The sequence below is a fragment of the Psittacula echo genome, assembly GCF_963264785.1.
Source record: "Psittacula echo genome assembly, chromosome: 4".
NCBI lineage: Eukaryota > Metazoa > Chordata > Aves > Psittaciformes > Psittacidae > Psittacula > Psittacula echo.
The window spans coordinates 58,943,263-58,967,195 of NC_137738.1; the positions used below are offsets into that span (position 1 = coordinate 58,943,263).

Consider the following 23,933-nt stretch of genomic DNA (forward strand, 5'->3'; position numbering starts at 1 on the left):
ATGAGTAAATGCCAGTAGTGGTTCCTCATTCAAAAAAACATTTGAAATTACACCAAAGTTTCTCTACTCTGCTCTCGTGAGACCTCACTTGGAGTATTGTGTGCAGTTCTGGTGTCCTCAACATAAAAAGGACATGGAACTGTTGGAACAGGTCCAGAGGAGGGCCACGAGGATGATCAGGGGACTGGAGCACCTCCTGTATGAAGACAGGCTGAGAAAGTTGGGGCTGTTCAGCCTGGAGAAGGCTGCGTGGAGACCTCGTAGCAGCCTTCCAGTATCTGAAGGGGGCCTACAAGGATGCTGGGGATGGACTATTCATCAGGGACTGTAGTGACAGGACAAGGGGTAATGGGTTAAAACTTAAACAGGGTAAGTTTAGATTGGATATAAGGAAGAAATTCTTTCCTGTGAGGGTGGTGAGGCACTGGAATGGGTTGCCCAGGGAGGTTGTGAGTGCTCCATCCTTGGCGGTGTTCAAGGCCAGGTTGGATGAGGCCTTGGGTGGCATGGTTTAGTGTGAGAGGTGTCCCTGCCCATGGCAGGAGGTTTGGAACTAGATGATCTTAAGGTCCTTTCCAACCCTAACTCTTCTATGATTCTATGACTAAACTCACTGTTCAGTGCTAGATAGGACCTTGCTACTCTGCCATTTCTCCAGAACAGTATTTCACCCAGACATGTCCTGTCTTGCTGCTGGCAAATCTCTGAATTATAAACCTGCTGCTACAATTAGCATACTGTATTAAGCCAGGGACGGTTCTTTTTAATCTAATTCTAGAGTGATTCTGTTAAAAAGTAGACAGATATCCAAAGGTACTAGTGCCCAGGAATCCCTGATGTGGTAAGGCTTTTAGATACAATACTTGCCAGTGTTATTAGGCTGGAACCTACAAAGCCCAACTTAAAATAGGCAGTAGTCACCTGAGCCTTGCAGTGCTATCCAACAGTTTTGAAGAGGAATTCTTCACATGAGACACGTTTATGTTATCCCTCAAGTAGCTGACAATAGATGATGAAACACATCCATGAATTCCAGTGAGAGAACTTTCTGGTAAACATCAGGCTTGGAGTAATCTACCAGTCAAGTTTATCACTTGGACGTGATGTGTTAAAAGCAGAATGATCAGTACAATAGTTTTGGGAAACACTTTTGGGAAACACTTTCGGGAAACACTTTCCTTTCTAAATCATAGATTTGCCATTGAACACTAGTTTATGCACATAATCATGTGAAATAACTGTACATCAGGACAGTTTTGTACTCCTCCTTCTCCCCTGATATTTTTGTTTTAATCAGAGTAAATTAAAATGTTAGAGGAGCCAGTTAAAGCTGCTGTGCTTTCATGTTCTTTTTGAGGTTTTTCCCAAAGTGGGAACAGGTGGCTCCTTGGCCTTTGTGGCTTACCTGGATGTTGCAGAAGCTTGTAGTGCTACTGCTCTGACTTCTGCTAGTACAAGTGTCTAGCAACTCACCTTGGCAAGGATGTTAAATGCCAAGTTAATGACGGGGTTGTATTGAGAAGACATTTTTCAGTTCTCACAGAAATCTTGCTGTACATGTCAGTTGTCTTTATCAGCCTCCACATCAGCGTTTGGAGTGTGCAGTTTTGACTGCTAGCCCTGCCTTAAAACTGAAAAATATAATGAGAATTGTGGTGCTAAGTCCTAAATTTGTTTCAAAAAAAGTGCTCTTATTAGCTCAGTGTTTTTAATTTGAATAATATGCCATGTTAATTGGAATACCATAGTATTTAACAGAAAGTCCTTATGTCTGTTTGATTTAGAGTTTGGGCAAAATGAGCTTTTCTGCTTCTAATTGCCCAAATGAGTGAGTTGCAGACGAAGAACATGCTTCAAATTAATATTATTGTGGAAAAAGACTTAAGCTACAGTGACAACTACCAGTTTGTTTGGAATTCAGCAATGTTGAATTTAGTGTTATTTTTATAGCATAAATCCATAGTAGAATCTTGTATAAATAAGAAATCTGATTATTTGGAAAGCTCTTGGCCAGTTCTGTCTGTGGTATTGATCAGTTCTCAAGACAAATCACTGGCCACACTCTTGATGGAGATGTGGGAAACGTAGAGGTGTTTGTTTGGTTTTTGACAAAATGTCCCAAGTAGTTAAAGGGAAAGGAACAGAAAACTGGTTTTGTCAGAGGAAAGGCAAATTATTTCAGTTAATGGCTTTAGTCATCAAACAGACTATTCAAAAATATGTCACTGATGCTAAAGGTTTATTTTGTCTGAACTTTTCAAGAGCTTTCTTTTTGTCTCCACCCTCCCTTTTTTTTTTTTTTTTTGAGTTGGATTCTTTTAAAAGAGGAAATCAGTGAAAGTAGAAAGCTCAAAGTTTTGTTGTTGTATCTGCCGAACAAGTCAAAGACAGATCTTGAGCAGATTTCTGATATCAACGGCCATTGTGTGTTGTCGTCTCTTTTCACTTGTTCAAATCAAATGCTTTGATTTCATGAAGGGAGCAGGCAAGGTTTTTTTGCGGCCTCCTTCATTCTTGTTTCCCAGTGATCTTGCAGCTCTTCCTCATTATGTGATCAAAGTGCAAGTTTCAGCTTGCCTACAGTTCCTGTTGCCCGCCATGCAGGCAGGCTCTCTTTGAATGCTTTGAATATGAGCACCCAAAGTGTGTGACATGAAAATTATGCATTTTGATCATATTGTTTTTCTGCTGATGGTGTGATTGGAAAGGAAGTAAAGTGATGGCAATGGATTGTCCTTAAATGTGCATTAGGGCATGGGCAGTCTACTTCTGCTAAAAGGCTGACCTGCTTTGGTTTAGGAGTTATGTATATCTGCTCTCTTAATTCTCAGGATAACTCTGAAGCAGTACTGCTGACTGGAGGGATTAGTGATCGTATATTAGTGCATAGCATTTTACAGTCATTTATGTATTGTACGTGATAAGTACTTCACAACTTCTGCCAGATTATTTTTGGATGTTTAGAATAAAGAAATATCCTGCTCTGCCACCTTGTCCTGTAATTGAATGAAACACACATGTACATATAGCAAGAAATAATCTAGGGGTTTCTCCAGAGCCTTCTCTTCTCCAGGCCAAACAACCCCAACTTTCTCAGCCTTTCCTCATAGGAGAGGTGCTCCATCTCTCTGATCATTTTTGTGGCCCTCCTCTGGACACTCTCCAACAGGTCCGTATCTTTCTTGTGCTGAGGACTCCAGACGTGTACACAGTACTCCAGGTGGGATCTCACCAGAGCAGAGCAGAGGAGGAAAATTACCTCCCTTAACCTGCTGGTCACGCTTCTTTGGATGCAGCCCAAGATACAGTTGACTTTCTGGCTGTGAGTGCACACTGCTGGTTAATGTCCAGTTTTCCATCCATCAGTACCCCAAGTCCTTCTCCACAGGGCTGCTTTCAGTCAATTTTCAAAAAAGGTGTCAGGGATATCCATTTTTTAATTACATCATCTGCTACTTCCTTGTGCTATAGTGACTTCTGTTCAAAGCTTATAGAGGGCATTGAAAATATTAATGAATTAAATCTTAGATTCCATACTGAGATGTCTGAGGCTCTGTATATGTCAGGGAATGTAGGAATACAAGTGGATATTGTAAGTCACCAGTTAATTAACCTAGACAAAGGGTCCTGAAGAATATTATTTTAACGATGGGGAGTTTTCAGGGGACTTTCTATGGTTCCCTAAAAATTTTCCAAGCATAAACAGACTCCCACATAAACCTGGGAGAAGATTTCTCTTTTAGTTTCCTCCATGGACTCCTTAATATTAGTTCACTGACAGCAACAGGTGGAAAGCCACTGACCTTAGCAGATCTGAAAAGGCACAGCAGGAAGATGATCAGATCATTATACAACAAGGTTGAACCTGTTTCTGGTATTTAAGGCTGTCCAAGCCTGTTACCCTTAGTTCTGCTTGTGTTTGGGATGCTCTGTTTATAGTCACCAGGCTACCCCTAAGCCCCCTAACGAAATAAATTTTAAAAAATTAAAAATAAAAGTTAAATAAATTTTTTGCTTCAGTTCCCTGGTTGGAAATGTTTAACTGTTTTGCATTGCATTAACTGTGAATAAGAGAGAAAGATTCTTGGTGCTAAGTTTTCTGGGCACAAGATCATGTGAACACAGATGATCCTATTGGTTGAGAGTTCTGTTGAACATGTCATGTTGTATTTGAGGAGGAGAACATTATCAGAATTGCTGTAGCATTTAGAGTTGTTTACTACTTCTTTTTCTTCTCTTCTCTCAAAAGAAAAAACCTTTAAGTTGAAGAAAAAAATTTCTTATCTAACTAGATTTGAATATGACCATTAATTTAAGGACTTGCAGATGAGGATGAGAACTGCTAATTCTATACTCAGATACTCATCCCTATCCCCCCTGAAATATTTTGAATGTTAGCCCAGATAGAAAACAGTGATGATGCATGTTTCAAAATCAATGTACTGATAAAATTAACCTGTGGTATTTATGTTGTCACAGTTCTTTAATGTTGAAGGGTGTTGAGCCACAAAGTACCTGTGAATTGGAGGTGGATGCAGTAGCTGCTGACATTTTAAATCAACTGGATGTTGAAGGTGAAGTGTTAACTTTCCATATAAAATGTTTTAGGACAGGAACTACATTGTCATCTTTTTTTTGAGGCTCGTCTTAGTTAAGCCACAATCCAGATTTCAGTGTTGGTGAATTGTTCATTTACAAATTTATAAAGTTTGGAAAAAAAAAAAAAACCAAGGTCGAATTAACTCAGAAAGAAAACAGGTTATAGGAATAGTCTCTTTTCAGAGCAATAGAAAGAGATTTTTGTTAATGCATAAACAGAAGGCTTCAGACCTATAAGGAGAGTAACTGAAATAGCAACATACATCTATCTGTACATGCATACATACATACTTGGTGAAAAGACCAGCAAAAACCAAAGACCTAGATTAATGAGCAGAAGATCTAGAAAACAAAGCTACACCTTAACTTTTACATAATACTGAATTCTAGAGTAAGGCAAGAATTGCAAATAAAAAATTAACAGCTTAGAATGATAAAAGAGATGAAGAGTGTCAGAATCTAATTTGTGGGGAAGAATGCTTCATCATATGGTCAGATTTCCCATTATGTACTGTTTTATATTTCAGCCCAGATTGGCAGGAACCCTGGTTTGCAATCTATATGGGAGGATGAAAAGCAGAGACTGAGACAGAAATGTGAATCTTCTCAGATTAAGTCACCTGAGTCACAAGGTAAAAAAATAAATATATAAAAAATTGTGCAGCTGTTCATCAAAAACTCTGAGAAGCAAACGGGGTAGAATTTAATCAGTGTATCAAGTTTGAGGGCTTCCTAGATGTGCTGTTTTTTCATTTCCAAGCTTACGCATTGCCCACCATGTGCAGGACACATAACCTAATCTAAAAACATCATGCTTCAGCTAGCTGCGAAGTATTCAAGGCAAAATGAATGATAATGACAATTAAGTTTGTATGGTTTATGATGGAAAATGTTTAAATGTTGAAATACTGGCAAAATTAAATCTCTTACCCTGAAGCTTCCCATAGTATTTTATGCACAATGGCAGTTCCTTAGAATTTCTGTGGAATTACAGCTAAGGTGATGCTAGATGAAAATTCTTAAAGGATGGACAGATCCCTGTATTTTTATGTAAAATTCATTGCACAGGGAAGACTGTGCTCTGCAGATTATTTGCATAATGAGCAGAGCTCTTCTGTGCAGAACCTGGGCCACATTTCTTTTAAAATATGAATGATATTTGGCAAGTAAGCCAGAGAATTGCAAGGAGGAAAGAGGCACGTTCCTGGCTAAGGCAGACTGCTTTCTGACTGTGGGGTTTTTTAATGTGTTTCTGTGCAATGTTAGTCATGCTGCATAAACCAGACTTTTCAAAGTTGTTCACTGATTGTTCTTTTCCTGGATGCTCACCTTGCTGTAATTGCAACATGATTTGTAAATGTTGTCGAAACTTACAGTTGCAAATGAGATCAGTGGGAGTATGTGAAGTACTTTAAAGTTTTTAAATACACTTGGAAAATTGGCCCTCGGATTTGTCACTGAAAATGAGCTGGCGCTTCATTTTTGAGCCATTTCCTAATAGATTTAGTAATTATAGCTGCTGTCTGTGTTGAGAGGTCAAAGTAAAACTGAATAACAAATATTTTTCAAATTTTAAAGACCGTGGATTTGTGCCAGCAACAGAGAGTGAAAAATTTTTTCAGAAGAGACTTAAAGAAATCCTCAAGCAAAATGACTTCTCTGTGTAAGTGTTTAGCCATTTGTCATAAAAGTGTAGTATTCTATGCAAACCTTAAATGTGCTTTTAAAAATTGGTTTTCAATTAACTTAGAACGTTGTCAGGATCAGTGGACTACAGTAATGGATCAGAGGAGTTCTCTGCTGAGCTAACACTACATTCTGAGGTACTTTCTCCTGAAGCCTTTCAGTGTACACCAGCTAATATGGTAGAAGTGCATAAAGATAAAAAGATGAACAAAGGTGAGTATTTTTAATAGCTTAATTGTTTAGGCATAAATCTCTGTCATGCTTCAACTGTTTATACTATTAGCAGAAGTAAGCCAAGGAGGATCTGATTGTCAGTTATGAAAAATGAGGAGTACTTTTGCTTTTATTTTCATTATTGTTAGAGTAAGCTTTTTTAAAATTGCCATAGCAAATAATGGAAAGATACTTGAATAGTAAAATGCATTTTAAAATAGCTTGCTTTCATAATGTATTGAAGTCTGTGACTATTTGAAGTTTTATCCTTTCCCTTTTTGTTTTTCTTTTAAAGAATCCAATAGGATGCACACTGATAAAGAAGAGGAAGCACTTATTAATGAAGAAGCAATTTTAAACATTGTGGAGAATAGTCAGAGCTTTCAGCCTTTGTCTCAAAGACTGAGTCAGACTCCAATTTTTAGTGAGTATGACTGGAATGTCTTTTCTTCCAGGCTATTTTATTGTTCCACCGTCTTTGTTGTATTCAGTTATGTTACCAGTCATGAAAGAAGGTAGTTTACCTCAGGCAGTTTGTCAAGCAAACTGAGATTTCACACACACACCCCCTACCACTACCATCAAAAAAAAACCACCTTATGTTTTCAGAAAATGTCACCAGAACAGTGTATTTGCAGAAGCTACTGTGCATTACTGGTTTGCTAAGCTTGTCCTTTTGCCAGGTCAGCTCAATGCAGTCTCTTATGGGTATTGTTCTTCCTTATGCTCCTAGGGTTATAGGACTAAAACTGTCAGAATAAATAAGATTTTGACTGTCTATCCACGATAGCCTTGCAGTTACCACTTCTTTCTTACAGTTACGATAGTGAGCAGGGCTACCTTTAGAAGCTCAGCTGTCTGGAAATACTGGGGAATGGGTAGGTTGATATTGACAGGCAAGTTGCAGGAGAGCATTTCCCAAAATTTATGGATACAAAAGAATGGTTGAAGACAAAGAAACAAGAAGAAAAACATTAAAGAGGGGGAGAAAACCTATGATAGCAAACAAATGTGGATGGCATGAGGAAGAAACAACAATAAAATAACACAACAAAGGAACTTGCACGAAAGCTACTTCAGGTAGAAATAGTTCCAATACTCTAGATGACGTGAAAAGTACATGGTTCAGGCTATCTCTATATTCTCTATATATACATTCTTATTTAAGCATAAGATATAATGTTAATATGCACTACAGTTGATATAAAATGGAGTCAGGGGAGTGTTTCAAACCCATAGCCTCCAGTGCTTTTGATACATACATGGTATGAATACATGCATGGACAGCAAGTTACAATATAGGCAACAATATATGTCTATGGGTAATAGAATATACAACAATATACAATCTTTTCTTAGAAAGGAGGAGAGAGTGGAGTGAGATTTTTTCAGTGGTGTTTTCTTTTACAGAAAGTAGGCAAGATTTTTGTTATGGAAGTTTTATAGGCAAGGATTTTCATTTAGCAGGAGAACTAAAGTAAAGAATTTATATGGAAGCTGGGAAACGTGAGCCTTGATTTATCTTTGGGTTTGGAGGGGTGGGAAGAAGGTTCTGCTGAGGTTGAGAAGTGGCTAAAATAATACATAGAGTGCATTTTACAACTATGTGTTTGATTTGCTCAACTGAATAGGAATGTTGAGATTGTCCAGTGATTAGGTAGTCAAATGGAGATCTTATGACTCCTTCTCCCCCACGCTTTTTAACATAGGGCTACAAATTGCTGGTGTCTTTTGTGACCATAAGTTCACATGCTGCATCTCTGCGTCTCTTATGCTTTGTCATAGCATAGACTAGTCTTTACTATGCCTTTGCAGAGTTTCAGTGTCAGTGTGAAGTGCGCTGCTGCTGCTGCTTTGAAGTACACAACAAGGTTTATATTAATGGGAAGTGAAGGTTGGAATTTAATGATGGACCTCACAAAGGGCAAAGGAGCCAAGAACAGAAAGTACAATTGAAAGTGGGTTAATTCAGAGCTCTGGCAAAGGGGGTAATTTCCATTCTACATGGTTGCATGGTGTCTTGTGAAGCCTTTGTTAAATAGAGAGAATGCCTTCCTCATCAATGTTGAGACCTATTTTAAATTGTTCTCAGGGTCATTGTAAATCATATGATATATCCTGAGGAAGGAAAGTAGAGACTGTAGTCCTTCAGCCAGAGGAGAAGGAAAAAGAAGTAGCAAAGATCCCTGGTAGACTGGAGATCATAAATTGGTTATGAGGTCAGATGAAAGGGAAGCAGGAGGAGAGTGAGAAAAAGATGCAACTTGAGAGGATGAGTGAGAAATAAAGAATGAGAAGGCAAGTGCATGAGTCAGTTTAAGCTTGGGTCAAATAAAGGAAATTAAAAAATAAAATTTAAGGGAGGAGTGAAATCAGGTAAACTGAGTGTTTAGAGGAACCTAGGAAAAGAGTAGGTTACAGTAAGAAGAAAGGGGAGATGAAGTTAAGTAATATTATAAAGGACAGATGGAAAGAACTTGTTGGTCAAAATCACCACCTTTCATGAGATGCAGTGATTGAAAGTTTTCCAAGTGATATGCAGAGAAGTACTCAACAGTGTTAATGCAGCCATTGCAATGATGAAAGCAAGAGAAGGCAATGATGCTTCAGAAACTGGCACTCATGCTGAAATAAAAGGGAAGAGTGAGGCTTTACTGAATGTGAGAAGGGTGGAGAGAGAGAGGAGAGATAAGTGCTTCCACTAAATGTACTACACTTAGTGCATTTGCCTTCTTCAGAAGAAGAGGGCAAATATAAAAAAAAAGAAGGTTGTAAAGTTTCTAGGTAAAGAGCTAGAAAAGATAACGAGTCATAAACCTTGAAAAAATATTGAAAGAACTTTGATTTTGTAGCCTGCCTTGCTTTAGACATTAACAAACCAGCAGATTTTTAAATGTTGAAGGGTTTTTGGTTTTGTTTGTTTGGTTTTGGTTTTTTACTGGTAGACTGTAACTAGTCATTTACAAGTGGAACAAAATACAGATTCTACTTGTAAGGGTTTGTTCGTGTTTTTTTGCAGTGAGCACTGCTGATGAGGCCATGATTGATCTCTTGGCTGGGTTGGAGAATGATGGGTATCAGATGGGACATCACAAAACACTCTCTCACCATCACTCTCTTGGAAGCTGTCGAAATTCTCAGAACAGTGATGATGAAGAAAATGAGCCACAGTGTGAGAAAGAAGAAATGGAACTTAGCTTGTTAATGTCCCAGCGGTGGGACAGTAGCATTGAAGAGCTTGGGCCAAAAAGAAGGTATAATATGCAATTTTCTTTTTTAACGTGTTCTTTTCTGCAAGATCCTTCCTCCCTCCCACCCTGTTTTCAAGTGTGCTATGAGCCCAGTGAGCTGTAGAGATGGCTCTGTTGACAGCACTGGAAAAATCTATGCAGATCTTGGGATAGAATGCAGTTGTTCAGATGATGCTGTGAGTTGTCAGTTTTATATGGAAATAAAGATTAAATGTTTAGGTTTGGCTAGACCTAAGCTTCTAGTTTGCTCTTTGAGGAAAAATTTAATAATTTTTTTTGTTCTACAAATCCAAATACAAAAATCTTTAGTTGTAACCTCCTTTTAAGATCACACCTTGGATGTAGTATAAATGTTAATGTACATCTCATGTGCCTGTAACTTTTACTGAAGTGACTATTTAGGAAGTATTCTTATGAAGACTGACCTAGAGGCCTGAGAAAAACACCCGTTTGTTTCCGTGCTCAAAGCTTTAATCAAAACATGAATGTTGCTCAGTCTGCTGGACTGCTAAAGGTCAGCAGCTTGAATATTTTTAAGGCCAAGATTCTTGGAACACCTTCTCAGGTTGTAATGACCTTTTTGTGCAGTCTGCACTGACAAGTGTTGAAAGCAGCTATATCCCGTTTCTCCTCACACCTGCTTTGGGCAGACATTCTGGTATTTATAATTCTGGTTGAAAGATTTCACAGACATAAGATTTTGATATTTATGGATTTTTTTTTTTTCCCCATCAGAAATAGTAATTACACTAGGATTTAGAGACCAAGAGAGGCATAGAAATATTTAATCTTTCCTAAAGACATACAGAAAAGTTGTAACAGAATCAGAACTAATAATAGATTATTAGTCTTCTAGTTCTAGACATAATTAATCTCTAAAGCTAGTTTTGCTTTCTGACCTTTGATTTCTTTTTTTTTGATTTTTTCCTTCACAGTAGTCTGAAAAGTTGAAATTTCCATCTAAGACACTTGACGTTAATCTTCAGTTTAGTGGTAGTGTCTGTGTAAAACCAGCTTATATCTTGCAGAATTTATTAGCTCAGGCAGAGCTCTGTATGGGCATGACTTCAGGATTCAGGTAGGGTCCTTAAGCAATTAATCGCTTTTATGCAGTGAAGAATCCTGTTTAAAAACTCAGCAGACTTACGAGCTGGCTCATTAGTAACTTGTTCATGTATGCCTGCATCTTAATCCCACACAGAAACACTAGGGAGAATGTACCAGGTGCCTCCACAGGGAGTCAGCTCATGTTCAGAGGGAATTACGAGCTTTGTTTCAATGTGATCTCTGCAGAGTTTGGAATGACTTCAGAAGAGGGCATTGGGTATCTCTGCCCCTGCATGATTTGGCTTATGCATAAAGAGCTAGTTTGAGTCTGATGAGGGATCCAGCCTTATTCTGCTCAGGCTCATTCTACCTGTTCTGCTTCCTAATGCATCCTACTTTATCCATATTATCACTATTCTGTTATTGGGTGTTCACCAATCTTTCATTATACCAAAAAATATATTGAGATAATGAGGAGCAACAACACCCTACTGAGTGAATTAAATGGCTTGGGTTTGATTTATGCTGAACTAGAGAAAAAAGCCCATCAAGATCTGGACTAGTTCATGTATGGGTATAATGCTGTTACACAAATTTTCTTCGAATCTAAACTGATGAACTTGGATGTAGAGAAATCCAAATCTCCAGCCTGAATAGGTTTACTAATGTTGACAAAGATTTGCTTCATGCAAAGGATTATATCATTACTCAGGTTGGAAGAAACATCTATGCGCTATGTAGTCCAGTGCCCTGGTCAAAGCAGCTTTGGACAGATCAGTTGCTCAGGGCCTTGTCTGGTCAGGGTTTGAGAATATCCAAAGGCAGGGATTGCATGGCCCACATAGGCAACGTTGCGGTGTTCGAACACCCTCATAATGAAGAATGTTTTCATTGTACATAACATTCCCGAAGGCAGCCCTGTGCCCATGGCCCTTATCATGTTGCTGGAAACCTCTGAATTGGGTTTCATATTCTTTATGCCCCCTCATTGGATACTTGACAAGTGCAACAGGATCTCTTTTTAGTTTTTTTATCGAGGCCAAATAAATCCTGTTCCCTAGCCCTCTCCTTAGGCATCATGTGTTCCAGCCCCCGGTCACCTTGGTGCTCACCTCTGCTGGATTTGTTCCAGCTTATAGTGGGATGCCCAAAACTGAGCACAGTACTCCAGATGCAGCCTCACAACTGCTGAACAGTCTGGCAGTCACAGCCAAAGATGCACTGGCCTTCTTTGCTACAAAGGCACACTTGCATACTCTCAGTGGTGTTGTCCACCAAGGATTTTGTATCCTTTTCCACAAAGCCACTTTCTAGCCAGCACTCTCCCTGCCTGTAGCAATGCATGGGTTCATTTAATCCCATTTGTGGGACTTACAGATTTGTCTTTTTTTGATGTCCATGAGGTTGCTATCAGCTCATTCCCAAGTGTATTGAGATCAGTCGGAATAGCAGCCCTTAGTCTCAAGAGTATTGTTTGCTCTCCCACGTTTGATATTCATTTGCATATAGAGCTGAATGTCTTTGCACTGTACTTCTCCATGTTTTGGGAACATAGAAGAGGGAGAATTAAGCTCACTTCGGTCATGGCTACTGCATACCTAGCTGTGCTTGTTGGTTGGTGTCTCTTCCAAGTCCCGCTCCTTCCAGACTTGAGTTAGACTGGAAATCATATAGCCATATTTGAGCCTATTGTTCCTGAACTAATAAACATGGTTTGATCTTTGTTGGCGGAGTGTTGAGTACATTGAGGTGTCTGTGGTGTTATGATACATACAATTCATGCTCTCATTGAACTCTGCAGATAAAGAGATCTTCAGAAGTAGACTGTATTTAAATTATTGTGGATTTTCCTTCCTGTAACTTCAAAACATTTGTATTTATGCCTTCTAAGATACGACAGAATAGTGTTCTGATATATCAAGCTGCATCTTAACAAACAAACAAAAAACCAAAACGCACACCCCCCAATCTCAGTTCCTTAACATTTATCTGGATTTTTCTCTTTTAGCCATAGAATAGCTTATTTCTATGAAGAATTATGTCCATCTCACACTTCATTTTAAAGAAGAAAAAATGAAGTTCTTAAGTGCTTCTTAGAGTTATAATATACCAGGGGGGTTGGTGTTGGAGCTTTTCTATATTTTTCTTCTCCCCTCCCCCATAAAGCCATGCTGCCTTAAAAACTTGAAAACCTGTAGACTTCATACAAGCTTTTCTTTGTAGATTTCCTTTTCTTGGGGGTTGTTTTTTTTTTTCCTCAGCAGATTTATGTCTGTAAAAATGGCAATGTTGATCAGTTAACTTTGAAAAAGCCACTGCAGTAGTAGCAACAGCAACTTCAGAATGTTGAAAGAAGGATGGAAACAAACATTGTTTTGGTGGTTGTGCTTTAGTTAAGCCTGCCAAGAGAGAGAATTCTTATAATACTTATAATAATAAAGCAAAGCTTCCTTAAAAAAAAAAAAAAACAAACAATGAAATGGAATTCCAGTAAAATTGAACTAGAATTAAGCATCTAAATGCTTTCTCCCCTAACTTCTTAAGCTAGTGAATCCTGCTGGGTTTGTCTGCAGTTGTTAAATAGTTGACTACCACTGTTGCCTCTTAAAATAGTAACACTGAATAATATCTTGAGTTTCTCCGTGAGAACTGTAACAATTTTTGTTTCACTTTGCTTCCCCAAATTACACCATATGGCACCACACTCCTTTGATTTTAAGGTTCCCTATGGCTATTAGTATTTTGTAAGAGAAGTATTGTGCGTTAATAGTTCCTTTGTTTTCTCTAGGTCAGCTGGCAAAAATGTGCATCGAAGTTCAACAGAAGAGGATTCATCTTCAGAGGAAGAAATGGAGTGGAGTGGTAACAGTATGCTCCTAACTAATCTCTCTATACCTCAGTTAGATGGGACTGCAGATGAAAATGGTGGTAAGTAAATAGAAAAACAGCTTTGGAAATTGAATTATTACTTGGGTTGTAGTTTGTTTTCAGATCAATTTGCTAATTCTCAGAAGTATTAATCTTTTTCAATTCTTGTTTCAATTGGAAGGAAATGCTCTCAACAGATTGCATAAGCAGGCCCTTAACATCCTACCTATTAGTCAAAAATGTTTTAATCTCAATGCCCTGTAGAATTTCAAGAATCTGCTTTTCGTATTGTATCAATGATGAAAAATGGGCATTGTCTCATTATTCTTATGGAAAAGATAGTTACCTTGTTGCAAGAGGTATTTTTCTGTTAGTTTGTTATGCAAATACGGAATAAAAAATAATGATTCTATAGGATCATTTATCCTGCTAGGATTTAATTGTAAATAGTATATGTATTACTGTGCAAATCTAAATGGTTTTTTGCTTTGCAGCTGTTTGCCACACATTCTTAAATATAGTGAGCCTTCGGCTGAGCCTATGTTTCATTCAACAGATTGCATGTTCACATCTGGGGATTGCATGAGTTAAAACTATGCAGTGGCAAAGCTGATGCAGAAGAAATTAACTGCCTTTCAAAATCTATTAAAAAATAAATCTGTAACTTGCTGTCTTTGATCAAATAACCTGAGTTAATAGAATGCACACTTTGAGGTTAGGCAAATGTATAAATATTACTACTGGTTTCATTAGACAAGCTACAATTAGACAATCTTTTGCTATTTAGCAAAACAGTGATAAATGTATGGATCTCTTGAGGGAAAAATATGTATCTGTTTCCAGGTTTTCTCAATATTAGGTTCACTTTTCTTCTTTGTCTAATCAGCAGTAATTGTTCTTTATTTAGAAATGTCATATTAGTCATACTTAATTGCCTTTAAAATTTTGAATTTGTGGTTAACATCACTTCGTACAGAAGCTTTTTTCTTAATCCGTAGTTTAGACTGGTTAACGTAAAATTTTGCTTCTGCTCATGCATGTACCTAACTTCCTATCACTGCATTTGCTCTTTAGAGCAGGAATGTAATAGTTTACAAAATATCTGTATTAGTTTATGCCTTTTGAAACTATTTGACAAAAATAACAAACATCATCTATTAGTATATAAAATACATACATCTTAATACATCTATTAGCAATTCCGTATTAGACAAAGTGAGTTATATGATCTCATTACATAGACAACCATAGCTATTCTTTTGTGCTCACTTTTTAAAGCATTGAAGTTTGCTTTTTCCTTTACCTTTGTGGGTATAGTCTTAGAGTTAATAGGTGATTTGGTACTACTAATATTATTTGGTTTTACAAAATATACAATTGTAATTTACTTATTTGCAATACTTTGTAATTTAATGTAAAAAGAGATGCATCTGTCTAATGAGACTGTATCTTAAATCATTGTTTAAATTTTAGAATATTTTTAAGTATATGAAGTATCACATGTAGAAGAAGAATGTCAGAATAGGCTTATTACCATGAAGTTTTACATCAACTTCTTTTAATAGGAGATAACAGCAAATTCAAAATAGATCTCAGTCTCCATTCCTCTAAATCAGAAAATGCTTATCCACACATGAATCTGTGTCCACACTATCTGACTGATGGACAAGTATTTTTGCAATTTTTGTATCTGAATAGTCTTCCAAGCGTTCATGGACATTTCACCCAACTCCTATTTTCTTGGTTTTCTGTTAATCATCCTCATTCATTGTGTGGAATTCTACCCTCAAAGAATCGTAGTCAGCAGCTCCCAGCTGTGTTTCACAGTCTGGGGACTCTGTGTAGGCATTAGAAAATGTGATCAGAAACAGATTGAGACTTCCTTTTATTTTTCTCACCTGGCAGCAAATATATTGGTAAGCTGAAGGCAGCATGAATCTAAAATAATCCCCAAATTGGTTGAGACTTACAGTAAAGGCCCAAAGGATCCCCTGTCTAGTATGACAGCATGCAGTGTGTGCTTCCAGGTCATACAGCATGTTTCGTAACTGCTATCCCCGCTTCATTTCAGCTAAAGATGTGGACACATGAACAAATTGCTGTGTGCCAGGAGCTCTGTGGTAACTGACCCCTTGCACAGGAATAAACACTTTCAAATTACTTGATGTTCATCGTGGTTATGAGCAAGCACACAGTTACTGCAAAGCAGTTGGTGTTACTTACCATCTGTCTGTGCACACTTATCTTGCAGGAAACATGGTAAAAGTATTACCAAAAGAGACTGAAATTGTCCCAGGTACCATGTGATGAGTCTGCACAGGACAGTTACCGCATCACATGCTGGTCGCAGATCTGTGTGGGAATGTTAATGCATGTATATGAAGTCACGATATAACTTAATGGTGTGAGCTCCTTGCATAAACACCTGAATAGGTGGTGGATTGCTCTGCTTCATAAAAGTGCAGCAACTATGTGTACATAGTGCACAGGACAAATACAAATATTACAAAGCCCTTGCCATGTTGTTAGATAGTACTTTAGCTTTCTGTATAGGGAAAGTCATCAAAGTAAGTTCTTTGTTTTTTCAGAGCCAATGAGTATGCATGCTTCTCAGGGACAAAGCAGGATACAAGCTTTCATTAGAAAGCAATCTGTATTTAGTTACCTGAAAGTGATTTTAGAAGCCGCCTTTCAGAAAACCAGCATGAAATCTTTGGCAATTGTAAGCCTACCATTTAGGAGTAACTGACAGAACAACTGAGACACAAATGTGCCAACAACATGATTTTGATAAAGCAAATCATGTACTCAGGATCTGCAGTTGTCATGATCATAAACGCCATGTGATTTAGAAGAGGGGGTTGGGTTTTTTTCTTCTTTGGGTGGGAGGACTTTCAGGGAAGTGTAATTAAAATGGTTAATGCCTTAGGTTTTTTGGGTTGTTTTTTTTTTCACAGAAAAACTAGAGTAAAATTGCTTGTCTTCCATTTCAGACAATCCTTTGAATAATGAAAGTTCTCGAACTCACTCCTCCGTCATTGCAACAAGCAAAATGTCTGTAAAGACCTCAATCTTTCACAAAGATGCTGCTACGCTAGAACCCCCATCTTCTGCTAAAATTACTTTTCAGTGTAAACACACAAGTGCCCTTTCTAACCATGTTTTGAATAATGAAGATTTAGTAGAAGACCTCTCACAACCAAACACAGAAACAAGACCTGAACTTTCAGTCCATTCTCTTACAAAAGAAAGCACTTACTCAGCAAAATACCCAACTCCATTCAGCAGTAGTACCCACGCAGAAAACTCTCACAAAGAGAATAACAAGAAAGATACTCCCCCAGTTCCTTCATGTGAAAATAATATTTTTGAGTATGAAGATGATATTTCATCAGTGAGCAGACAGATACCTAGTAGGAAGTATACTAGCATCAGAAAGGCTGAAAAGGATGTCTCTTTTATGCATGTGGGCCGCCACATTGGTGACAGCATATTGAATAAAAACTTATTTAACTTTTCTGATTTGAGCCACTCCAGCCATTCCAAAGGTAAAATGTCCTCTGAAGTAAATGAAAAATCGAGCAGTGCAAGTATAAATAGTTTTTTTCCAGCAGCAGTTACAGAAAATTGTGAGTTGATGTCTTGTTCAGGAGGCAGTCGAACTGTGGTACATTCGCTTGAAAATAGCACTGATGATGGTGGCCTTAATAAGCTTAAAATTAGATATGAAGAATTTCAGGAGCATAAGGCAGAAAAGCCAAGCCTCAGTCAACAAGCAGCACATTATATGTTCTTTCCTAGTGTTGTTCTTTCTAATTGTCTCAGTCGACCACAGAAGTTAGCTCCTGTGACATACAAGTTACAGCAAGGCAACAAACAGTCCAGGTTGAAGCTGAATAAAAAGAAGCATAGTTTTATCAATCATCAGGAGCCTTTAAGTGTAAATGATGTTGTATCAGTGAAGGAAAGCTGCTATACACAAGGTAATGCTTGTAGTAACATTCCTGATAAGGGTAGTGCTTTACCTAGTGACTTTGTTCAAGTTCCTCTTGAAGCTTTTGAAAACAAAATGCCTACAAGTACTGCTAATTATACTGACTGTCAGTTTGCAGATGGATCTCTTGAAACTGAGCAGTCATTTGGATTATGTGGGAATAAATATACACTCCGAACGAAACGGAAGGTAAATTATGAGACTGAAGACAGTGAATCAAGCTTTGTCGCACACAACTCAAAAATTAATCTACCTCAAATGATAGAAGGTGTTGAAAGTTTGGATGGGTCTCAGAAGTCTCGAAAGCGTAGAAAACTTTCTAAAAAATTGCCACCTGTTATTATTAAATATATTATCATCAATAGATTTAGAGGGAGAAAAAATATGCTTGTTAAACTAGGAAAAGTAGATTCTAGTGAGGAAAGGGTAGTACTCACAGAGGAAAAGATGAACTTATATAAAAAGCTTGCACCTTTAAAGGACTTCTGGCCTAAAGTTCCTGACTCTCCTGCAACCAAATATCCTATTTATCCACTAACACCAAAGAAAAGTCACAAAAGGAAAGCAAAACATAAGTCAACCAAGAAAAAAGCTGGAAAGCCACAAAAAACAGGTAGTAAAAATATTAAAAGAACTTTATCTTTCAGAAAAAGGACTCATACAATTCTTTCTCCTCCTTCACCATCCTACAATGCTGAAGCTGAAGACTGTGACTGTAACTATAGTGATGTTATGTCTAAGTTAGGTTTTCTTTCTGAGAGAAGCACAAGCCCAGTAAACACATCTCCACCTCGCTGCTGGTCTCCCACTGATCCAAAAGCAGAAGAAATTTTGACCAACCTGGAGAGAGAAGCTTTATTTAATAGGGGGCCAAATATGTACAGCAGCAAGATTGTTAATTCTAGTGCAGGAAGGAACAGTCGAGCAAAAACTCAGGTTAAGAAATGTAAAAAGAAATTTGCTAGCCCCACTGTATCTACTAAGAAAAAGAAAAAAATCAATCAGACTGATAAAACAGCAGATGATGTAAAGAAGAAACCAAGAAAACAAAGACAAAAAACAGTTGAAAAAGCATCTGCAAGAAAGCGTGTTGTATTTAAACATGAAAAAGGAAATGTTAACTCTACTGCAGAGGTAAAGTTTGTGCTGAAACATCAAGATCTGCCTGAGATTTCTTACAACTCTGCCAACTTGCAGCCACTTCATAACCGGAAAGACAGTCCTCTTCCTGGCTATTCTGCAGGATATCTACCATCAGCACAGCTCCCCTCAGCAGCTGATGCACAAGGTAATTCATCAGGCTGTTTTCATTCTTTGATGGAAATTGATAAGCCTGTAGATGCACAGCGTGCACCTGCTTCACAAGAAGACCCACATTCATCTTTCACATCTACTCCTGGGGCATCTGGAAGGGAAGTACCAAAAATGAGCTCTCAAAGGCCCAGGACTCAAAGTGCTGTATTTAGAATGAAGGATTCTGCTGTCATTCAAAACATATTTGATCCATCTAATCACACAACTCAGGTAATGCCGAACACACGCATCTCTAAAGAGAAGACTTCTGCAAAAGCAGAAGAGACAAAAAATTTGCAGAACAGATATTTACCACCAGCTGGGAAATTAAATGAAACTCATGACTCTTTGGACACAGCAAAAATGGATCAGTTACATGCCACTAACTATTTGCATTGTAAAGACAATAATCAACAGCAGATTTTTTGCTTACCAGAGGCATCCAAGCATTCTGATCCTTGTTCTTCTATTCTTAAGTCATCTGAGGAAAGCCCTGGGCCACTTCAGTTGCCTAAGAACTGTTTTGTAACATCTTTGAAGAGTCCAGTGAAACAGTTAAATTGGGATCAAAACCAGAGAGGATTTATTTTGGATATGTCACATTTTAAACCTGAAACAGTAAAACAAAGGTCTCTGTCAGAAACAACCATGCAGCCAAAACCCATCACCCAGTATAAAAACAGGACTATAGTGGCCCCATCAGCATTCAGTGAAGGACAGTCTGGCCTAGCTGTTTTGAAAGAGTTGCTTCAGAAGAGACAGCAGAAAGCTCAGAATGCTAATGTTACACAGCAACCATTACCAGCTAAAACACAGCTGAGCAGGAGTATACCATGCCCTCTTGAACAGAATAAGGCAATCAAAAGGTCACGGTCAGTCACATCGCCAAGAAAATCTCGTGCTCCCAGGAGCACAAAACCTAAAGAAAAAACAGCAAAACTTTCAAAAATGGAGTCGATAAGCCAGCAGATCACTAGTCGCATTGATCACTCTGTGTCTGATGACAGCCCCATTTTTTTTTCAGACCCTGGTTTTGAAAGCTGCTACTCACTTGAAGACAGCTTGTCTCCAGACCACAGTTACAACTTTGATATTAATGCTATAGGGCAAACTGGATTTTGCAGTTTTTATTCTGCAAGCCAGTTTGTCCCAGCAGATCAAAATTTGCCCCAGAAATTCTTGAGTGATGCAATTCAAGATCTTGGTTCTGCACAAACAGCAGAAAATGATTTTGTGTGTCATAACGACCAAAAATCTGAGGAACAAAAGCAGCATTCTCCAAGCACAAGTAAATGGATACGGACTGGTTCCCTGAGCCCTGAGCTTTTTGAGAAGACCTCACTGGATAATAATGAGAACCACTACCATAGCCAAAGGAGGAAAAATATTCATCCTTCAACTTCTAGGTCTAGTTCCATTGATACCTTTTGTGCACAAGAGACTGAGGTTTGTTTAAATGAAAAATTTAAATTGAACAGAAATACAGGTAATAAAGAGAGATTTCTTAACCTTCCCCAGTCAACCACCTCAGACTGGATTCAAAGCCACATTAGAAAAGAAACCACTTTTGAACCCTGTCAACCACTTGGTTCAGTTAATACCTCTTTTACATCAGTTTTATCTTCTCCTGATGGTGAGCTTATAGATGCAGCTTCTGAGGATTTAGAACTGCATGTTTCAAGAAACAATGAGGCACTAACCCCAACTCCAGATAGTTCACCAAGATCAACCAGTTCTCCCTCACAGTCAAAGAATGGAAGTTTTACACCTCGGACCGCTCACATTCTTAAGCCTCTCATGTCCCCACCCAGTCGTGAAGAAATCATGGCAACTTTGCTGGATCATGATCTGGCAGAAACAGTTTATCAGGAACCATTTTGCAGCAATCCTTCAGATGCTCCAGAAAAGCCAAGGTACTGTGTTAAATACATTTCTGTCTACATATGCTTGTGATTATACTAAATTTAATTTATTCCTGTAAACAATTTTATGCTGTTATGTGGCACAGATGCATGAAAGATCCCATCTGATACCAGTATATTTGAAGTTGAAAATTACTGTACTTCCTGTGGAAATACCCATTTTTCATTCTTGACACTTCGGTTTTTATTGCTTCATATTACTGTAGTAAGTGGGAATGTGTCTGCTTGGTTTGTAAAAGGAAGACACTGCCCACAGGAATTGCATAGTGAGAAAACTAGTTAGCAAGATTCTGCCTGTATATCATCTTGAGGACTGTTTTGCTGTAAATTGCCTGTAATGCAATGGAGAGTAAAACAATAACTCAAACTATTTTCTTCACAGGGAGATTGGAGGACGGCTTCTCACAGTGGAAACTAGGCTTCCAAATGACCTGCTTGAATTTGAGGGGGACTTCTCATTAGAAGGTCTACGGCTCTGGAAGACTGCATTTTCAGCAATGACAGAAAGCCCTAGACCAGGGTCTCCTCCTCGTTATGGTCACTCTACTGTTAATAAAAGAGAAAGTAATAGCCATAAAATTAGTGACGACAAAAAAATAGTCATAATGCCATGCAAGTGTGCTCCAAGCCAACAGCAAGTTCAAATATGGCTTCATGCCAAAGAAGAGTATGAACAGTTCAAGAAATTGCCTAAAACTCATCCTGCTGAGCTGGCAAAGGCAGCTGAGAATTTCAGCTCTGTAGTATTGTCTGAAGAGAAATCTATAGAAGTAGTAAAAGCAGCTAAAGATTTAAGTTTATCGAGCCTGGAAGATGAAAGACCTATTTTGCCTACAAAGAATACTGCTGCTGCTGTGGCAGAAAATACAAAAGCACAAACCAAGGAAACCTGTGATAAGTCTATAAGCACTATAGGAACTTCTGTAAATACTAAAACTTACATGGACTCTAATAAAACTCCATCTGAAAGCAAGACACTTGTTACTTCAACACTAGAACATGATAGGGAGGAGGAGGAAGATTATTATGTCAATTACAGTTCACCAGATTCTCCAGTACTTCCTCCTTGGCAGCAAGTAGCATCTCCAGATCCCAAGCAGTCCAAATTAGAAGACACAGAGTGGAAAAGTCAGGATATTATTTTGTCATCTGTGGAAGGAAATGATGTAGTACCTGTGGGAAGGGCACAAAACTCTCCATCCACCTGCGAGGACGTTAGGACATCCTTTGCGGCATCTCCATTTCCAGTTAATGAAGATCCTGGAAATTCCGAATCTGTTTGCCTACATAGTACTCCTATTGTGCAGAGGAAAAATCAAGATAGAGTGCCTGAAGTTCTTGGGATTACTCCTTTATCCACAGGTAAATTGATTGAATGAGTCTAATGATACAGAAAAAAAATCTGAATATGACATATTTCTTTTGACATAATGAGAAGAGCATTACATCTCCACAAAAATAAGTTTAAAACTAGTTTTGGAAAGAAAAAGGCCTTTGCATTATTGTTAAAGTAACTACTGAGTTACGAAAAAAGTGTAGCAGCAAAACACCATTTTGCTTTGTGATGGTCTCTAGTATCTGAACTCTGAAGTGCTGGTTAAAAAATAAATCAAAATATATCTTATTTGGGGGATTTTGAAAATCTTTTTGGTTACATCATTTGCATTTTTTTCAAACGTAATCTAAATGTAGAGTGTGAATAACATTGTAGTGTTAAGATGGTAATCATGTGAGGCTTGATAACTTACTGGCCTTGTATTACATGTTCCTAAGTGTCCATAGATACCAAATTGAAATAGTTGTGCTTTGGATTGGACAGAGAATAATGTTGTATTTGTTTTAATATAATGTTTGTTTATAATGTTAACCAAATGCCTTTGGTTGTTTCTAAAATGTTGTTTAATGTGTAGGCAATATTAATGAGGCTAAGTAGTTTTGCACTCACGTATGTTTACAGAACCAAAAGCCCAGAAACTGAGCCACAAGAGGGGAAATAATACTGATGGTCTTCGCAGAGTACTTCTAACCACACAAATGAAGGTAAATTAAGATTTTATGTACAGATATATTTTTATTATGCCACACATACACATTTCCATTCTCTTTCTCCTATGTTGTTTTTTTTTGTTTTGCTGTCAAAATCTTGAAAATACATTTAAAGTGGTAGGGTGCAATTGTTGTAGAATCAGTGTACACTCGGAGCTAGGATGAAGAAATCAGTTTAAGTTGCGGGGTGGGGAAGCTGGATATTGTAAATATGTTCTATGCTTTAGAGTAGTGAGGTACTACAGAGACTATAAGGAAAATGTTTTGCTCTTTTAGCTACATCATTTTTAAGTTGCGTTGGGATTTCCCTTCTATATACCTTTTATAGGGTTTTTTTATATACTTTTTATATTTTTATTTTCCCTTTTCTATATACACTTAGACATGTATATTTATGTGTCTCTGTGTGTATTAGTTTTCAGACAACATTCTAAGCATTTTCTGAAAACAACATAGGCAGTGAATAGCACTGATATGCTGACATTGTAGAGAGGGAATGGACTGCATAAAATGATCAGGCTCACATGTTTTCCCTAAACAGTTTCTGTTCCCCACATTGGAAAGGGAATGGTAGGCAAGATGCATTATGAAAATGACCCAATAGTCTTTTCATTTGTTCTCACTATTCACTGTTTAAGTGGGTGCTTAAGTGTACCCTTAATTCAGGGCCTTAAAGTGATGACTGAAATGGAGGTTTTTGATGAATTGTTGCTCAAGGGGGAATAGAGATTTGCTGGTTCCTCTGTCCTCAGGCTTCTAAGTAAGCCAATATGTGTGGATTTTTGTGGGGTTTTCAAACTGTCTATTGCTTTAGTATGAGGTTTCATTAAAATTATTCCTAAAAGGCAGAAAGATACAGCTGTTGTTTCCTTGTTGAAAAATTACATTAGGAGATAGTGAAAGCCATTTTTAGTAACTGTAGCATATTATTTACATTTTCATTGGTAAATTTGTATTGAATATTGCATCTGAATTTAGCAACCTGTAGTTTTTTCAGTATTACACTATGCCTTT

General features: G+C 37.8%; 1 protein-coding gene across 1 annotated transcript in view; it reads left to right on the forward strand.

The window, feature by feature from the left end:
- The window catches only part of REV3L (REV3 like, DNA directed polymerase zeta catalytic subunit), a gene marked incomplete at its 5' end in the record, with an annotated part of 119,161 nt that overhangs the window by 58,027 nt on the left and 37,201 nt on the right, over positions 1-23,933 (forward strand). The window contains 10 exons of the mRNA XM_080616497.1: positions 4,480-4,574; positions 5,127-5,231; positions 6,178-6,262; positions 6,350-6,498; positions 6,794-6,922; positions 9,518-9,752; positions 13,585-13,724; positions 16,658-20,864; positions 21,256-22,235; positions 22,831-22,913. Coding sequence (XP_080472623.1) covers positions 4,480-4,574; positions 5,127-5,231; positions 6,178-6,262; positions 6,350-6,498; positions 6,794-6,922; positions 9,518-9,752; positions 13,585-13,724; positions 16,658-20,864; positions 21,256-22,235; positions 22,831-22,913 — 6,208 coding nt within the window. The remainder of the gene's footprint in view (positions 1-4,479; positions 4,575-5,126; positions 5,232-6,177; positions 6,263-6,349; positions 6,499-6,793; positions 6,923-9,517; positions 9,753-13,584; positions 13,725-16,657; positions 20,865-21,255; positions 22,236-22,830; positions 22,914-23,933) is intronic.